The sequence below is a fragment of the Oncorhynchus mykiss genome, chromosome 1, assembly GCF_013265735.2.
Source record: "Oncorhynchus mykiss isolate Arlee chromosome 1, USDA_OmykA_1.1, whole genome shotgun sequence".
Taxonomy (NCBI): domain Eukaryota; kingdom Metazoa; phylum Chordata; class Actinopteri; order Salmoniformes; family Salmonidae; genus Oncorhynchus; species Oncorhynchus mykiss.
In genome coordinates, this window is record NC_048565.1 from 39680328 (window position 1) to 39695050 (window position 14723).

At 40.7% G+C, this 14723-nt stretch overlaps 1 protein-coding gene across 1 annotated transcript; it reads left to right on the plus strand.

Moving 5' to 3' along the window:
* Nucleotides 1–290: 290 nt before the first annotated feature.
* Nucleotides 291–14248, plus strand: LOC110522559 (ammonium transporter Rh type C 1). The gene is made up of 11 exons (XM_021601020.2): nt 291–584; nt 3357–3549; nt 9405–9555; nt 9762–9909; nt 10002–10168; nt 10334–10471; nt 10653–10789; nt 10909–11033; nt 11850–11923; nt 12308–12375; nt 13294–14248. The coding sequence occupies exons 1-11, from the start codon at nt 362–364 to the stop codon at nt 13331–13333; spliced, it is 1464 nt and encodes a 487-aa protein (XP_021456695.1). The 5' UTR covers nt 291–361; the 3' UTR covers nt 13334–14248.
* Nucleotides 14249–14723: the final 475 nt, after the last annotated feature.

Genomic DNA, 14723 nt, shown 5'->3' on the forward strand with positions numbered 1-14723 from the left:
TTCTACATAACTGTCTAATATTTTTCTTCGTGATTATGTAGGAGAGGAGACTGTGACAGGAATCTTAGTATGTATACATTTTCTGCAGTATTTTGGGGTATCCTGAAAAGAAGCTACGTGAGAAAAATCAAGTTCGTGTTTACCTCGAGAGGCGCGGAGATGTGGACTCAGAAGATTCCAAGCGGACACACCTCCGCCAACACCCTATCCGCCCTCCTCCCTGCTCACACATCTGAGATTATGAGGGCCCCCTAGAACTGCTGCCATTATCGCTTACACACTAGGCTACGACTGTACAACATATTTGCCCGTCTTTATCCACAAGGCACCAAGGCAACTGGACCATTGTGGCGATACCAGAATGGGTTGTAGACAAAGCTTTAGGCAATGCTGTGACCGTCCGAAAAATACCAACGTCCGAATTAGTCTTCCAGCAGTGTGTTTCGTATGGCAAATTGTCGTGATCATCTTATTCGGCATTTTTATCCGTTATGACCAAGAATCCGACGCACATTGGGCAGAGTATAGAAAATTTCAAAACATTTCCAGTGACATTGAGAACGACTTCTATTTCAGATACCCAAGTAAGTGACCCAAAATGATGTGCTCGGTTGCTTTTACATTTCCGTAAACTATGTTTTCTTTTTAAATAGTTTTTTATATTTACATTCTATTTCAACACCAACCAGTTGTGAAACAAAATAGTAATATATATTCCAAACAAATCTTTGCCAATTTGGTCGTTTTATTCAGAAACGTTGGTCATTAGGGTAGTCATTTTCCTCTACAAAAGGATAACTTTTTATTGTCATGTTACTAAAAAAATGACAAGGCATAGCATAGTATTTTTTTAACCAAGCAAGTCAGTTAAGAACAAATTCTTATTTACAATGCCGGTCTACCCCTGCCAAACCCTAACGACGTTGGGCCAATTGCGCGCTGTCCTATGGGACTCCCAACCACAGCCGGTTGTGATATAGCCGGCCTCATGCTGCCAAATTCCAAATCTCTACTACAATGACCTGAGCTTGAATGTACAAATAAATAGTTGAGCAGTTATTAAATTAAAATTAACATTTACTTTGTTCAGAAATAACATGTCATGTTAAGGTGATCACACCTACTATTCAGGGTTGGCGTCAGAACGAATCAGTTGGATGGGTATTTGATTTCCATAGGGGGGCACTTTTTTTCCAATGCACCTCCTATGTTGCACATCTTTTTTTAAATAGATGTTATAGTAAAGGCGGCACGCGAGTTTCAAGTTTGGGGAAGTTCCCAATTTATCCTACCGTCTGCATGTCAGTTATGCTTTTTATATGTACATTTTTGTGGAACAGTTTCATTTCAATAATACCTTTTTCGTTTCTCAAAATCATTGCCATGTGGTTAATTATAAAAATCGGAATTAAACCGATACATTTTAAATGTTGAATCTAACGTAAGAGCACCAGCCTCTGAGCGGCAGGTAGCCTAGAGGTTCGATTGTTGGACCAGTAACCGAAAGGTTGCTGGAGAGAATCCCTGAATTGACAAGGAAAAAAGCTTTCATTAACTGCCTGAACCAGAAAGGCAGTTAGCCCAGTGTTCCCCGGTTGCCGAAGACATGGATGTCGATTAAGGCATCCCCCTGCACCTCTTTGAATAGTTGGGTTAAATGCGGAAGACACATTTCAGTAAAGGACTTCAGTTGTACAATCCCCTTGACTGTCTGGACATGGTCCAGCAACTGTGTGAATGTAGGTCCATTTTACAGTTTCGATTTGGTTTTAGTCACTTTAAAGTATATTGTGTTATCCCCCCAGTAAAATACTACTTGAGTAAAAGGCTAAAAGTATCACGTTTTAAATATACTTAAGTACAGTGGTGGAAAAAGTACTCAATTAAGATACTTGAGTAAAAGTTCAAGTAAACGCTATACATCAAATTCCTTATATGAAGCAAACCAGATGTCACAATTAAATTTTTTTAAATATAAAACATGTTTTTATGGACAGAGGAATAGACTGACGAGTTTCAGAAGAAAGTTCTTTGTTTTCTGGCCATTTTGAGCCTGTAATCAAACCCACAAATACTGATGCTCCAGATACTCAACTAGTCTAAAGAAGGACAGTTTTATTGCTTCTTTACCAGCACAACAGTTTTCAGCTGTGCTAACATAATTGCAAAAGGGTTTTCTAATGATCAATTAGCCTTTTAAAATGATAAACTTGGATTAGCTAACACAACGTGCCATTGGAACACAGGAGTGATGGTTGCTGATAATGGGCCTCTGTACGCCTATATAGATATTCCATAAAAAATCTGCCGTTTCCAGCTACAATAGTCATTTACAACATTAACAATGTCTCCACTGTATTTCTGATCAATGTTATTTTAATGGACAAAAAATGTGTTTTTCATTAAAAAACTAGGACATTTATAAGTGACTCCAAATGTTATATATATATATATATATATATATATATATATATATATATATATATATATATATATATATATATATATATATATATATGGGTAGTCATATGGGTAGTGTTTATATATATATATATATATATATATATATATATATATGTATTTGCTAAAAAATATATGGGGGATTGGAAGTGATGCAGACAATTACATTGATGGAAGCTACAATCCATCTACAATATTAAAGCTGATCTACTCCATAAAAAAAATGAAAATAGTGTTTTTTACCAGTATGTACCTTCAGCACCTGACAGACATTATGACTATACGGATGTGTCTTTTACATTTTTTACATCCAATACCCTGATCAATTAAACTTGTTTGCGGATATGAGCCATGAATGTACAGGCAGGACTATTTGTTGCCATGTAAAAAACACTTAGGGGCCCAGACAGACTGTTGTGTTGGCCCAGACTGGCGGGAGTCTCTATCCTGTAGAGGCAGAGCAGATTAACACTGATGAAAGCATTTCATCGCAATCACAATCACCTACACTACTTTAGCTACTTCAACTTCAGTGTTTGCAATGGAGATACACATGCAAAAAGGTCCTGTCTTCTGCTCGATATTGTGATATAAGAGGATAACCATGTACCTACATCACCACCAGATTATGGCTGTGGGTCAGATAATAGGCAGGTTGTGCATTTTTTTCTGAAATAGTTCCAGACAGCGTAAATGTATTCATCAGACATTTTGTCAATATAGTTTGATTTAATCAGAGGATGGATATGTTTGATCAAAGACCCATTTATCGCCTTGGTTGAACTTTGATTGATATGGAACTGACACCAACTGACCCTCTCACTTCCATGACAGTATTGATCTGCTCTTCTTACTCCTTTCTACCCACCCCACCCCACACCCCCTATCTCTCTCAGGTTTCCAGGACGTCCATGTGATGATCTTTGTGGGCTTCGGTTTCCTCATGACCTTCCTGAAGCGCTACAGCTTTAGCGCCGTGGGCTTCAACTTCCTCATCGCTGCCTTCGGCCTTCAGTGGGCGCTGCTGATGCAGGGCTGGTTCCAATCTCTGGACCCCATGGACGGAAAGATCAAGATCAGCATGGAGAGGTTAAAGTTTGACGGCTTTGGTCTAACAGTGTTAAATTCGTTTTCTTGGTCTATTGAGATCAGTGAATACTAGTATTGGATTTGATAGGTGAAAGTGATGTGTGTTTAAAAATAATTATATAGAACTAGTTAAAGCATCCCTTTTTTCAGCGCAATGAATTATATAAATCCATACAATATTGTATGGATTGATATCATTTTTTTTTTAACAAACTCACCCCATTCAACATCAATGTATAGAGCTCTTCTGGCTGACCATTCACTGACTGTAGTATGTATAACTTTAGCATGAATGAGTCATATGTGAATGAGTCAGTCATTCAGAACTTAGACCTACGTCATTGAAATCAATCCATAGAATAACATATGTTCATGGAAAAGGATCATGTGAGTGTGAGTGCCAGAAAGAGCATATTTTAAAAAAAAATATATATATATATATATTACCTTTATTTATACAGGATTTTCTCATTGAGATAACATCTCTTTTCCAAGAGAGACCTGATAGAATAGCAGCATTGGGAACAACGTTTCAGACAGAACAACTTACATACACTAACACAACATTAAACAAAACTATAAACACACATACAGTGCAACAAAAACATTTTACCTTAAAAACACGAACGTACAGTATGCAAACATCAGGTACATATTGTGAAACGTTTTCAAGTTACAATGTTTTCATTATAACGTCATCATTTAACTTTTGATAACATAACAAAAACGACATTCATTTTAATATTCCATCTATCGTCATCACCACCATTTTGGCTGACGATACATATTGTCCCAAAGTTCATCTATTGCACGTTACTGTTCTGAGGTAGGTTCTCCATAGGCCCATCACACATTTCATTCCTCCACAGTGAGAGGACAAAGGGATTTTGTCTGCTGCCTTTATTAAGATTTACAATGGGCGTGAGGTGTCATAAAACCCCCCCACCTCCATACCTCTCTATCTCTCCTCCTCTGGTGGGTGTGAGATATATAATCTGTAGGAGTGTGGTCCATGGTAACCTGACCTGAACAGGCCAGTCATGACAGTCCCCCTCTGGTGGGTTAAACTTAGAAGGATTCTGCATGTTGCAATCCACCATAAGAATGACCATCGGATGTCCTGGTTTGTGGATCATCGTAGCGATCCAGGGTGGTTTACCCTGGTAGGATTTCTGCACGCTGCAGATCACCACTAGAATGGATATGGGAGGTCCAGCAGTGGCTCTGTGTTCCGGCCCGTTGTCCAGTTGTCCCTGCTAGTGGATCTAGGCAGTAACTTGGGCAGACGTTAATAACGCAAAACACTCAGGCAATACATCATTACTTTTCTTCTCCAAATGAGTGGCGTTAACTGGTGGTTGTATGGGGAACTTGTTTATGGCTCTATCACTTCAAAGGAAATTCAATAAAATGAATAAAAACATAAACAAGAGATATAGAAAATATAGCTATCATACCTTAAATCACCTAATATGGACTATGTTCAAAATATGTCCAAGGTCTATCATGGCATTGACTCTAATGCCATATCTAGGGCGATCCTACTTGAAGGTGGGTAGTTAAGGCATTAAGGCATTTGGAAAAATGGCACCCTGAATGAAAAAACGTACATTGGGGACATTACAGGGCTGACCTAGCAATATCGGGAGAGGAGGCTAGGGATGCTGGATCTATGCCAACTTTCCGCAAATTGGGATTGCTTCCGTTCCACGGGTGATCCTAGTATAAGATCTCATTAGGTCTTCCATTGCACATGTGTGCCTGTGTACATAGTAGGTGCACACGCCAAGGGAAATAAGACCAAGGATCATGGTAACAGTCAGGATACTGTTCGGCACCGTCCAAGAGAGGGTGACAGACCAATCTTTTGGTCTGTAGTCAGTCGGGTCAACTAAAAGTGCCTCATCCCGTACGCTAAGATCAACAGTCATTGGTCCCTCATACTGGATTTGGTTTTGAATGGTTTGTGGTAACTCAAGGGAACACTTAGCAAAAGCGTCAGGCATTTCAATCTCTGTGTCTATCCTGATGTCGGAAAGTTGGTATAGAGAGAGGTTGTCTATGTGGGTAATCGCCCCCTCTGGTACAGTCTGGTTGGGGAGGTTCAATTGGGTGGTTGAGTCATGGCGTTTGTAAGTCATAGTGGTGGACGCGAACGGTGTGTTAACCAACCATCGATTCCGTACCACCTCCACTTGTGTGGTGGTGGCCCCATCCCTTGTTTGGTTATTTTGGCTCTACAGCGTTCTTCGCTGATGATAGGCTTAAGACCACAAAGATGCTCAGTGTTATCCCTGACGAACGGTTTGCTTGGACTGAGGTAGTGGACGTCTTTGGTTAGAGTACACATTAACAGGTTAGGGGTGAGATAGAAATCTGTATTGTTTTCCTGATAAGCTATGTCTGGGGGTGTGGCAATTTTCATGTGGGTTCTGTCACGGCAAAATCCTACATTTAGAATCGTTTTCAATCTATAGATATTCTCCAATTCAACAACCGGCAGCGTCAGTAAAAATCCCACTTCATTACGATCACATCCCCAGACTATAATGTATTAACTTAAGGGGGCTGAATAATTTTGCACGCCCAATTTTTCAGTTTTTGATTTGTTAAAAAAGTTTGAAATATCCAATAAATGTCGTTCCACTTCATGATTGTGTCCCACTTGTTGTTGATTATTCACAAAAAAATACAGTTTTATATCTTTATGTTTGAAGCCTGAAATGTGGCAAAAGGTCGCAAAGTTCAAGGGGGCCGAATACTTTCGCAAGGCACTGTAGTTTTTTCTCGCCTGGGCTCTGCTAGTTCTGACTGGGTGACTGTGAACTTTTGGAGTTGGGCCAACATATGGGCAGTGTCTAGCTGGGCATGCTTAACTGCCCGGGCCAACTCAAATAAGCCGCAGGTGAAATATGTTGGCGGTACATGTTCTTTGCATCTAGGCGGACATACACCCTCTGCGTGTATACTCTGCAGTCCTGGAGTCCTGGATCATCGCGGTGAACGATTCCCGTACGGGGTCCTCTCGTGATTACATCTGCTGGGTTGGTTTTGACAAGGGCGCAGAGTGTCAGGATCAGCCAAAGGAACTCCATCCTACAGAAGAGCATAATCAGAGATATTGTTTGATTATTTCAGTTATTTCCTTTCGTAAATGAAAATGTTTTGACAACTGTTTTTCGGATTTTTCTATTTTGGACAGCACAGCGCAGGACAATATCAATAGTGACAACACGTATCTTGTAGCTGGGAGGAGAAGAAAAGATGTTAGGTGCAATGCACTGATCTCATGGAAGGGATCAGCTGAGGGTACAGTGACTTGCGAAAGTATTCACCCCCCTTAGCATTTTTTCTATTTTACTTACTACCTGGAATTAAATTTGTTTTTTGGGGGGGTTTGAATCATTTGATTTACACAACATGCCTACCACTTTGAAGATGCTAAATATTTTTTATTGTGAAACAAACAAGAAATAAGACAAAAAAACAGAAAACTTGAGCGTGCATAACTATTAACCCCACAAAGTCAATACTTTGTAGAGCCACCTTTTGCAGCAATTACCGCTGCAAGTCACTTGGGGTATGTCTCTATAAACTTGGCACATCTAGCCACTGGGATTTTTTCCCATTCTTCAAGGTAAAACTGCTCCTGCTCCTTCAAGTTGGATGGGTTCCACTGGTGTACAGCAATCTTTAAGTCATACGACATATTCTCAATTGGATTGAGGTCTGGAATTTGACTAGGCCATTCCAAGACATTTAAATGTTTCCCCTTTAGCAGTAAGCTTAGGGTCATTGTCCTGTTAGGAGGTGAACCTCCGTCCCAGTCTCAAATCTCTGGAAGACTGAAACAGGTTTCCCTCAAGAATTACCCTGTATTTAGCGCCATCCATCATTCCTTCAATTCTGACCAGTTTCCCAGTCCCTGCCAATGAAAAACATCCCCCCAGCATGATGCTGCCATGCTTCACTGTGGGGATGGTATTCTCAGGGTGATGAGAGGTGTTGGGTTTGCGCCAGACATAGATTTTTCCTTGATGGCCAAAAAGTTCAATTTTTGTCTCATCTGACCAGAGTACCTTCATCCATATGTTTGGGGAGTCTCCCATATGCTTTTTGGCGAACACCAAACATGTTTGCTTATTTTTTTCTTTAAGCAACAGCTTTTTTCTGAACACTCTTCCGTAAAGCCCAGCTCTGTGGAGTGTATGGCTTAAAGTGGTTCTGTGGACAGATACTCCAACCTCCGCTGTGGAGCTTTGCAGCTCCTTCAGGGTTATCTTTGGTCTCTTTGTTGCCTCTCTGATTAATGCCCTCCATGCCTGATCCGTGGGTTTTGATGGGCGGCCCTCTCTTAGCAGGTTTGTTGTGGTGCCATATTCTTTCCGTTTTTTAATAATGGATTTAATGGTGCTCTGTGGGATGTTCAAAGTTTCGGATATTTCGGATATTTTTTTATAACCCAACCCTGATCTCTTTGCCCTCTCTTTGAGCAATAGGCTATAAACTTGCAGGGATGAGTGTGATTTGACAGAAAATAAAGGCCTATGCTGTTGAAATTTGATTACAGGAACATTAGACAATGAACTATGAATGTAAGAATTTTAAGTCAACTGTGGTTTCGGGAGGTAGGGTGCCCTTTTCACTGAGCACTCTAATGCCATTATAATTCCCACACTAATGCCATAACGCTAATGCCATAACGCTAATGCCTTAACGCTAATGCCATAACGCTAATGCCATAACGCTAAAGCCATAAGAGCCGTTTCGTATCCTAGCAGAACAAATTGTTATAAAGTAAGATGCAAATTAAGGGCTCTATTCAATCCGCAGTGCTGAAGAGTTGAAATTTAAAGGTAATTTACAATTGAGCTTACATATAAAGCATTCAGCGTTAAAGCAGTTTGCACCATGTCAGATATTGAGTTTAAAATGTATTCAATTTTGAGTTTGCATGCCAATATTACACTTTATATATATCACATAAGACTGAAATATAACAAAACTGTTTGACATAGAAACACTCTATTTTCGGCATAAAGAAAAATGAAAGAGTATTAATTATGGAATTAAGAGAAATCTAACATTCCACCCATGAGACCACTAGGTAATTTGACTGCAGGAAAGGTGTACTCTGTGTTGTGAGGTGTACAGAGTCACAGTAAGCTCCAAAAATATTGGGACAGTGACACATTTTTTGTTGTTTTGGCTCTGTACTCAAGCACCTTGGAAGTATGATCATATTTATTGTACAGTTATAAGAAATGTGAAATCTTATAGTAAGTTGTTTATGTTTATTATTGTTACTATATTTAGAAAGCATTTCAGTCATTTCAAGCCCTATTGCCCCACTTATGTTGAATAGGAAAAAAATATTAGATTTGTCATACGTGAGTACACCTCAGCAATTTTTTTTTTTTTAAATACCAGAAAGGTAAGTTCCAGACCTTTCTAAAACTATACAACATTAACATTCCCAAAAGTGTGTAAAGGTTGGCTACTTTGAATAATTGCAAATATAAAATATATTTTGATTTGCTTAACACTTTTTTGGTTACTACATTATTCCATGTGTTATTTCATATGTTTGCTGTCTTCACTGTTGTTCTAATAAATTATATTGTATTGTGTGTAGATTGAGGAAAAATACATTTTAGAATAAAGTTGTAACGTAACAAAATGTCAAGGGGTCTGAATACTTTCGGAATGCACTGTACTAACCTAGCCTGGTCCCTGATCTGTTTTTGCTGTGTTACAATGACCAAATGAGTTGGCAAGTCAGCAAAAAAGGATATGGTACCAGGCTGACACCGACCCACTACATTGTAATCCTGCTCTGGTTCCTTCCTTCTCAGTCTGATCAATGCAGATTTCTGTGTAGCCAGCTGCCTAATAGCGTATGGGGCGGTGCTAGGCAAGTTGAGCCCAGTCCAGCTGATGGTGATGACACTGTTTGGAATCACTCTGTATGCTGTGGATGAGTATATCATCCTCAACCTCATACATGTAAGTCTTTAGTAAATGAAGGCTTTAATATTAAGTCCTGCAGACATGGTTCTCACAAATGGCCCACAGTGATGCTGTATCAAGGTCTGTGCTTGATTGATTTTCTGAATACATTTACTGTTACAATAGGGTTTTGTGGAATAGATGTTGATATCCACATATACGAATAAGGTGGCTGGTTTACTGTATATCATTCTCCCTTACAGGCCAGGGATGCTGGCGGCTCCATGGTGATCCACACATTCGGGGCTTATTATGGTCTGTCCATCTCGTGGATGCTGTACCGGCCCAACCTGGACCAGAGCAAGCGTCTGAATGGCTCTGTCTACCACTCAGACGTCTTTGCCATGATCGGTGAGTCGGATTCACAATAGTTGACGCTTTGCACATTTTCCATACTGGTATATATGCAACTGTACTACCATGGATCCACCCCTGTCCCGTAGGAACCCTGTTCCTGTGGATGTTCTGGCCTAGTTTTAACTCAGCCATCACGGACCACGGGGATGGGCAACATCGAGCGGCCATCAACACCTACCTGGCCCTGGCCTCCACTGTCCTCACCACCGTAGCCATCTCCAGTCTCTCCCAGAAGACTGGCAAGCTGGACATGGTAATTGGTCATATGGTGTGCCTTACATACATTGTCCTGGTTCCAGATCTGTTTGGGCTGTCTTGCCAACTCCTATGGTCATTGGAGTAATGGCCATACCCGTTTCCTTTTTATCATACATCTCCATTCAAACTATTGGCCAACCGTTCTGTTCCTGTGTTCCAGGTTCACATCCAGAACTCCACGCTGGCAGGGGGTGTTGCCGTGGGTACGGCAGCAGAGTTCATGCTAATGCCTTATGGGTCTCTGATCATAGGGTTCTGCTGTGGCATCATCTCCACCCTGGGCTACATCTATATCACGGTAATGTAGAATATGGAGTCACATCAGCTTTGTTCATCAGATTTATTTGCAACTTTCCACGAAATGTGCCTACCGAATGCAGTGAAGGAGTGCAATTGCTAGTTAGAGGCTAGTATAGTAGTGACTACTGACTGGGGTACTCCTATTTGATTAGTGGGCATGTATGTGTCTGTTCCCTCAGCCGTTCATGGAGAAGTATCTGAAGATCCAGGACACGTGTGGCATCCACAACCTCCACGCCATGCCTGGGGTCATAGGGGGCATTGTGGGCGCCGTCACTGCAGCAGCCGCCAGTGAAGGGGTCTATGGCAAGGCGGGGTGAGTTATGTCATATCATTATGCACATCCAATGCTGCAACAAGGAAGTCTGCTTAGTTTGTCTGCTTCCAATATTTTTTTTCCCCCACCTTAGATGTAGTAAATGTTTTTTTTAATAGGTTGATAAACACGTTTGACTTCACGGGGAAATGGAAAGACATGGTGCCGAGCCGGCAGGGAGGACACCAGGCAGCAGGGCTCTGTGTTGCCCTCTGCTTTGGAGTTGGAGGAGGAATCATTGTTGGTGAGTTGGACACAATGTAACCGTCTCTAGATTAGATTGTGTGCGCTGATCAAAACAGGTTCTGAGATCCCAGGCCACCACACAAACAAGGCTAATATACTGCAAGGTCAAAGATTTTTAAATGTACAAAAATCTGGTTCACACGCTCAGTCCCAGAGATGCAGTACATACTGCTGGATGTCCTCAAGATTGACTGCTCCCACCACCCTTCGGTCATCATCTGCTCGCGGCACCCAGCCCACAGAACAGTGCTGGCAGCACAGATATAGAGAGGAAACATCCATTCTGAACAGAAGTATTCCACCTCACCCACACATTTAGGGGTCTACCGTTCGTTATCTGCGTGGTAGTGAGCATTGTCGACGCTGGTCCCCCTCCGGGTTTCAGTGGTGGTGGCGGAGGCAGCAGCAGTGATGGCCATCTCCCTCCTTTTTCAGTTGTGTGGTAGCTCATTAAGTCAATCAGGCCCAACTCCTGTCTCCAAGGGGATTCTACAATAAATCAATTAGGAAACACAAAAGGAAGGAGAAACACAGCAAAGAATAGAAATCATGCAACATTTGAATAAGGCTCACAAAGTATATTAAATAAAGAAAGGTCACTGCCCACTCAAAATAAATGTTACATTCATACCAAAAAGTATGGTCTCCATTTTGGGGTAAATATAAGGGAGACAACATGTGACACATTCATGAGTGTTTTAGTGAGGACAGGTTTTGAGGTAGCTGACTAGTTCATGTAGTATTGTGCGGCTGGGGTGGTGTATTTGAATAACTGCTGTGTGTACTCCGTGGTGAGGATGGTGTTTGTCCCTAGGCTGTATCCTGAGGATGCCTATCTGGGGGGATGCTCCTGATGACAACTGCTTTGACGATGAACTCTACTGGGAGGTGAGATACTGTCCTAAACCATTAAAGTCCAAATGCATTCATAGCATGAAGACTGAAGTCATTTTCGACCGATCTTTCTGAAGGTGATTTCTGAGCACTTTTTTTGTTGAGAATTTGAATCAAAACAATGTGTCATTGTTAAAGGGCAGTATATATATATATATTTCCCCTAATACTGTTTCCCTAATACTGTCACGTCCTTCATGGAATGGTTAATACCAATATTTAGCTATTAGCTTGTTTCCAGTCTGATGAGGTTTGCTTATTATGACTAAATGGTCTTTGGTTTGTAGAAGCTAAGGAAGGATATAACAGTGGAAACTATTTACCTCTTTTTTTACATGCTTTTGGAAGTTCGAATCTAATGTTGATTTCTGCCCTCAGTTACCTGAGGATGAAGAGAGCATTCCACCTATACTGGAGGACAACAACCACATGCGGAACAGGGATGTGTAAGTAGCAGATTTGTGCAACAATAGGATTATGGAGGTTGGATTGTAAGGCTTTTGTTCATTATGCCTTATGATACGACAATAGTTCCTGTTTTTTTGGTTAGTCATGTTACTTGACCTGGATTTGAACCTTTTGTCATCAAACGTCCCCTTTAATTTTTGTCAGATGGTCCAAAACCATCCTCAGAGAATTGCTTTAATTTACGTCTAATTATTTTTTTCTGGAAAAGGCTTATTAAAATAAAGATTCAAATCCAGGTCATGTGACATGATTAACCAAAACACAGGGCCCTAAAATGCCTTTGTCCTCATAAAATGTGTTATGTCAAATATCCTCAAGATGGCAGCAGACCACTGTGCTATATGAAGTGTATGCCCACCCCTAGTGCATACAATCCTTGTTTGGGCCCACACAATAGCCCACACAATACTGTGAAAAATTGCCACAAATTAGTTGACAACATGTTGTTTCAGACTTTTTGAAAAGCTGAATTGGTCTTTGTGCTCTACGTGTGTGTGTGGCAATCTGTTCTGTGTGTTGCTCATCTGTTCTGTGTGTTGGTAGGGGTTCCATAGCCCTGGACGGGTGCTTTCTGAAAGTGACCTTGAAGTTATGGTACTGCTTTTAGAAAAGGGCATTTTCAGGGCAGTGTCTGGGGATTAAAAAAAACATTTACTGTGTGTGACAAGGAGGATTTTGTCTAATTAGGTGGAATCTGTCTATTTGATGTAGAACAATATAGAAAAAGAACAGGAACCAACTTTCTCTCAATTCCCTTTAAGCAAAGCAACGTGAAAATAGAAAGAGTGTACTGGTCAGAAAGTATGAATAAACGGTCTGAAGCCTATGTGTAGTCCTGGGCTGTACCAGTTTCACGCAAGGGTTGTAATCTTAACGTAACCTTCTGTCATTCACAGCACAGAATCCCATTTCTCTATGGAACAGAGTCAGAACTGACGCTAGAGCCTGATGTCATCTCCCCCCTACAAAAACTGATGGTTCTACCCTACACTGACTCATGCTGGACAGAAAACACTCCTATCCTCCTGTTCTGTTCATGGAATTTAGTTACTTTACTACTTTACATTGGAATCACAACATGAACTCCCTGAGAAACAGAGACAATTATCTTTGTTTCATGAAATAGTTTTGGCAAATGACAGAATAACCAGACAAAAATAATCGTGCCATGTTTCTATCACCAGTCAGGCCTAAGTCGAATCCTAAGCAGGTAACCCTACATCATTAATATTAACAGTAAGATAGGTGACTGTACACTTTATTTTCCACATTGTCATTGTGTCACCTTACCAAATGAAGACCACAGGCCAAACCATCGGTGATGCTGGTGTGAGAGGAATTATTGTATTAATCGGAATTTTGTGGAGATTCTGTCCTTTTTGACAGGTATAATCAAATACAATTGTCACATGCTTTGTAAACAACGGGTGTAGACTAACAGTGAAATGCTTCCTTACGGGTCCTTCCCAAAAAATGCAGAAGCAGAAATGGTCAGGAACCCTAACACGGCAGCTATCCACTGCTGCGCCATCTTCAATCTTCTACTGTATGCCATGTTTTGTTTATAGCTTAGGTTGATGTTTTTTAGGTCCAGTTGGTTTTATGGTTTATCCAAATGGCTCTATGGAATTTCAGCTCAAGCTATCATCGTTTAGTCATAGAACCTGATTAAATTTGCATCGCTGCATTCAAGGAGTGTAAAGTATATTTATGACTGTAGAGAAAGGGGGTACATTACCGGTGTTTATAGTGAGATGTGAATTTGATTAAACTAAATCAAAGCAAATGAAAACTGCTGTGTTTGGATGTCTTCACTTATAACCTGTTTTACATATTTAATTTATTGTTCATTCTAATCTGTACGTTATGAAGCATTTTATTAAATCTAGCTACCCATTTATGCAACCTCGTCACGAAGTGTTTAAGTCTATTGTAGTGGAGTAGGTCTACTGTAGCAGGTCTTCACAGGTCCCCCAAACTCGACTACCTGAGAGGGTCCAGGTCCAAAATTCCTGATTGTATCGTTTCTCGGGTGTATGTAGCTACCAGTGGTGGACCCAACTACAGCTCTGCATAGCCTAAAGCATATACATTTTACGCTAATAAGGTGCATTTATTGACTTATAGATGGCCTAGCCAACATATAAAACTCTGTTCGTTAACCAGAAGAGAAACTTCTGATAAACCTTGTCACTCTGGTCCAATTGGATCCGGGTCTAGGTCCAATTTTTGGGGGGGTCCAAACAAGAAGTTCCCTCACAGAAAAAATTAAGTTAATCCATCATTTCATTTTGCAGGTCTTCTGCTTTGAAAACATTGAGTACGA

Bases quoted from the DNA above. Each gene is read 5' to 3' on its own strand.
- LOC110522559 (XM_021601020.2), top strand. From the start codon at position 362: ATGGGTTGTAGACAAAGCTTTAGGCAATGCTGTGACCGTCCGAAAAAT. The intron at 9,910-10,001 runs GTGAGTCGGATT...CCTGTCCCGTAG, and splicing joins AGACGTCTTTGCCATGATCG to GAACCCTGTTCCTGTGGATG. The intron at 10,472-10,652 runs GTAATGTAGAAT...CTGTTCCCTCAG, and splicing joins TGGGCTACATCTATATCACG to CCGTTCATGGAGAAGTATCT.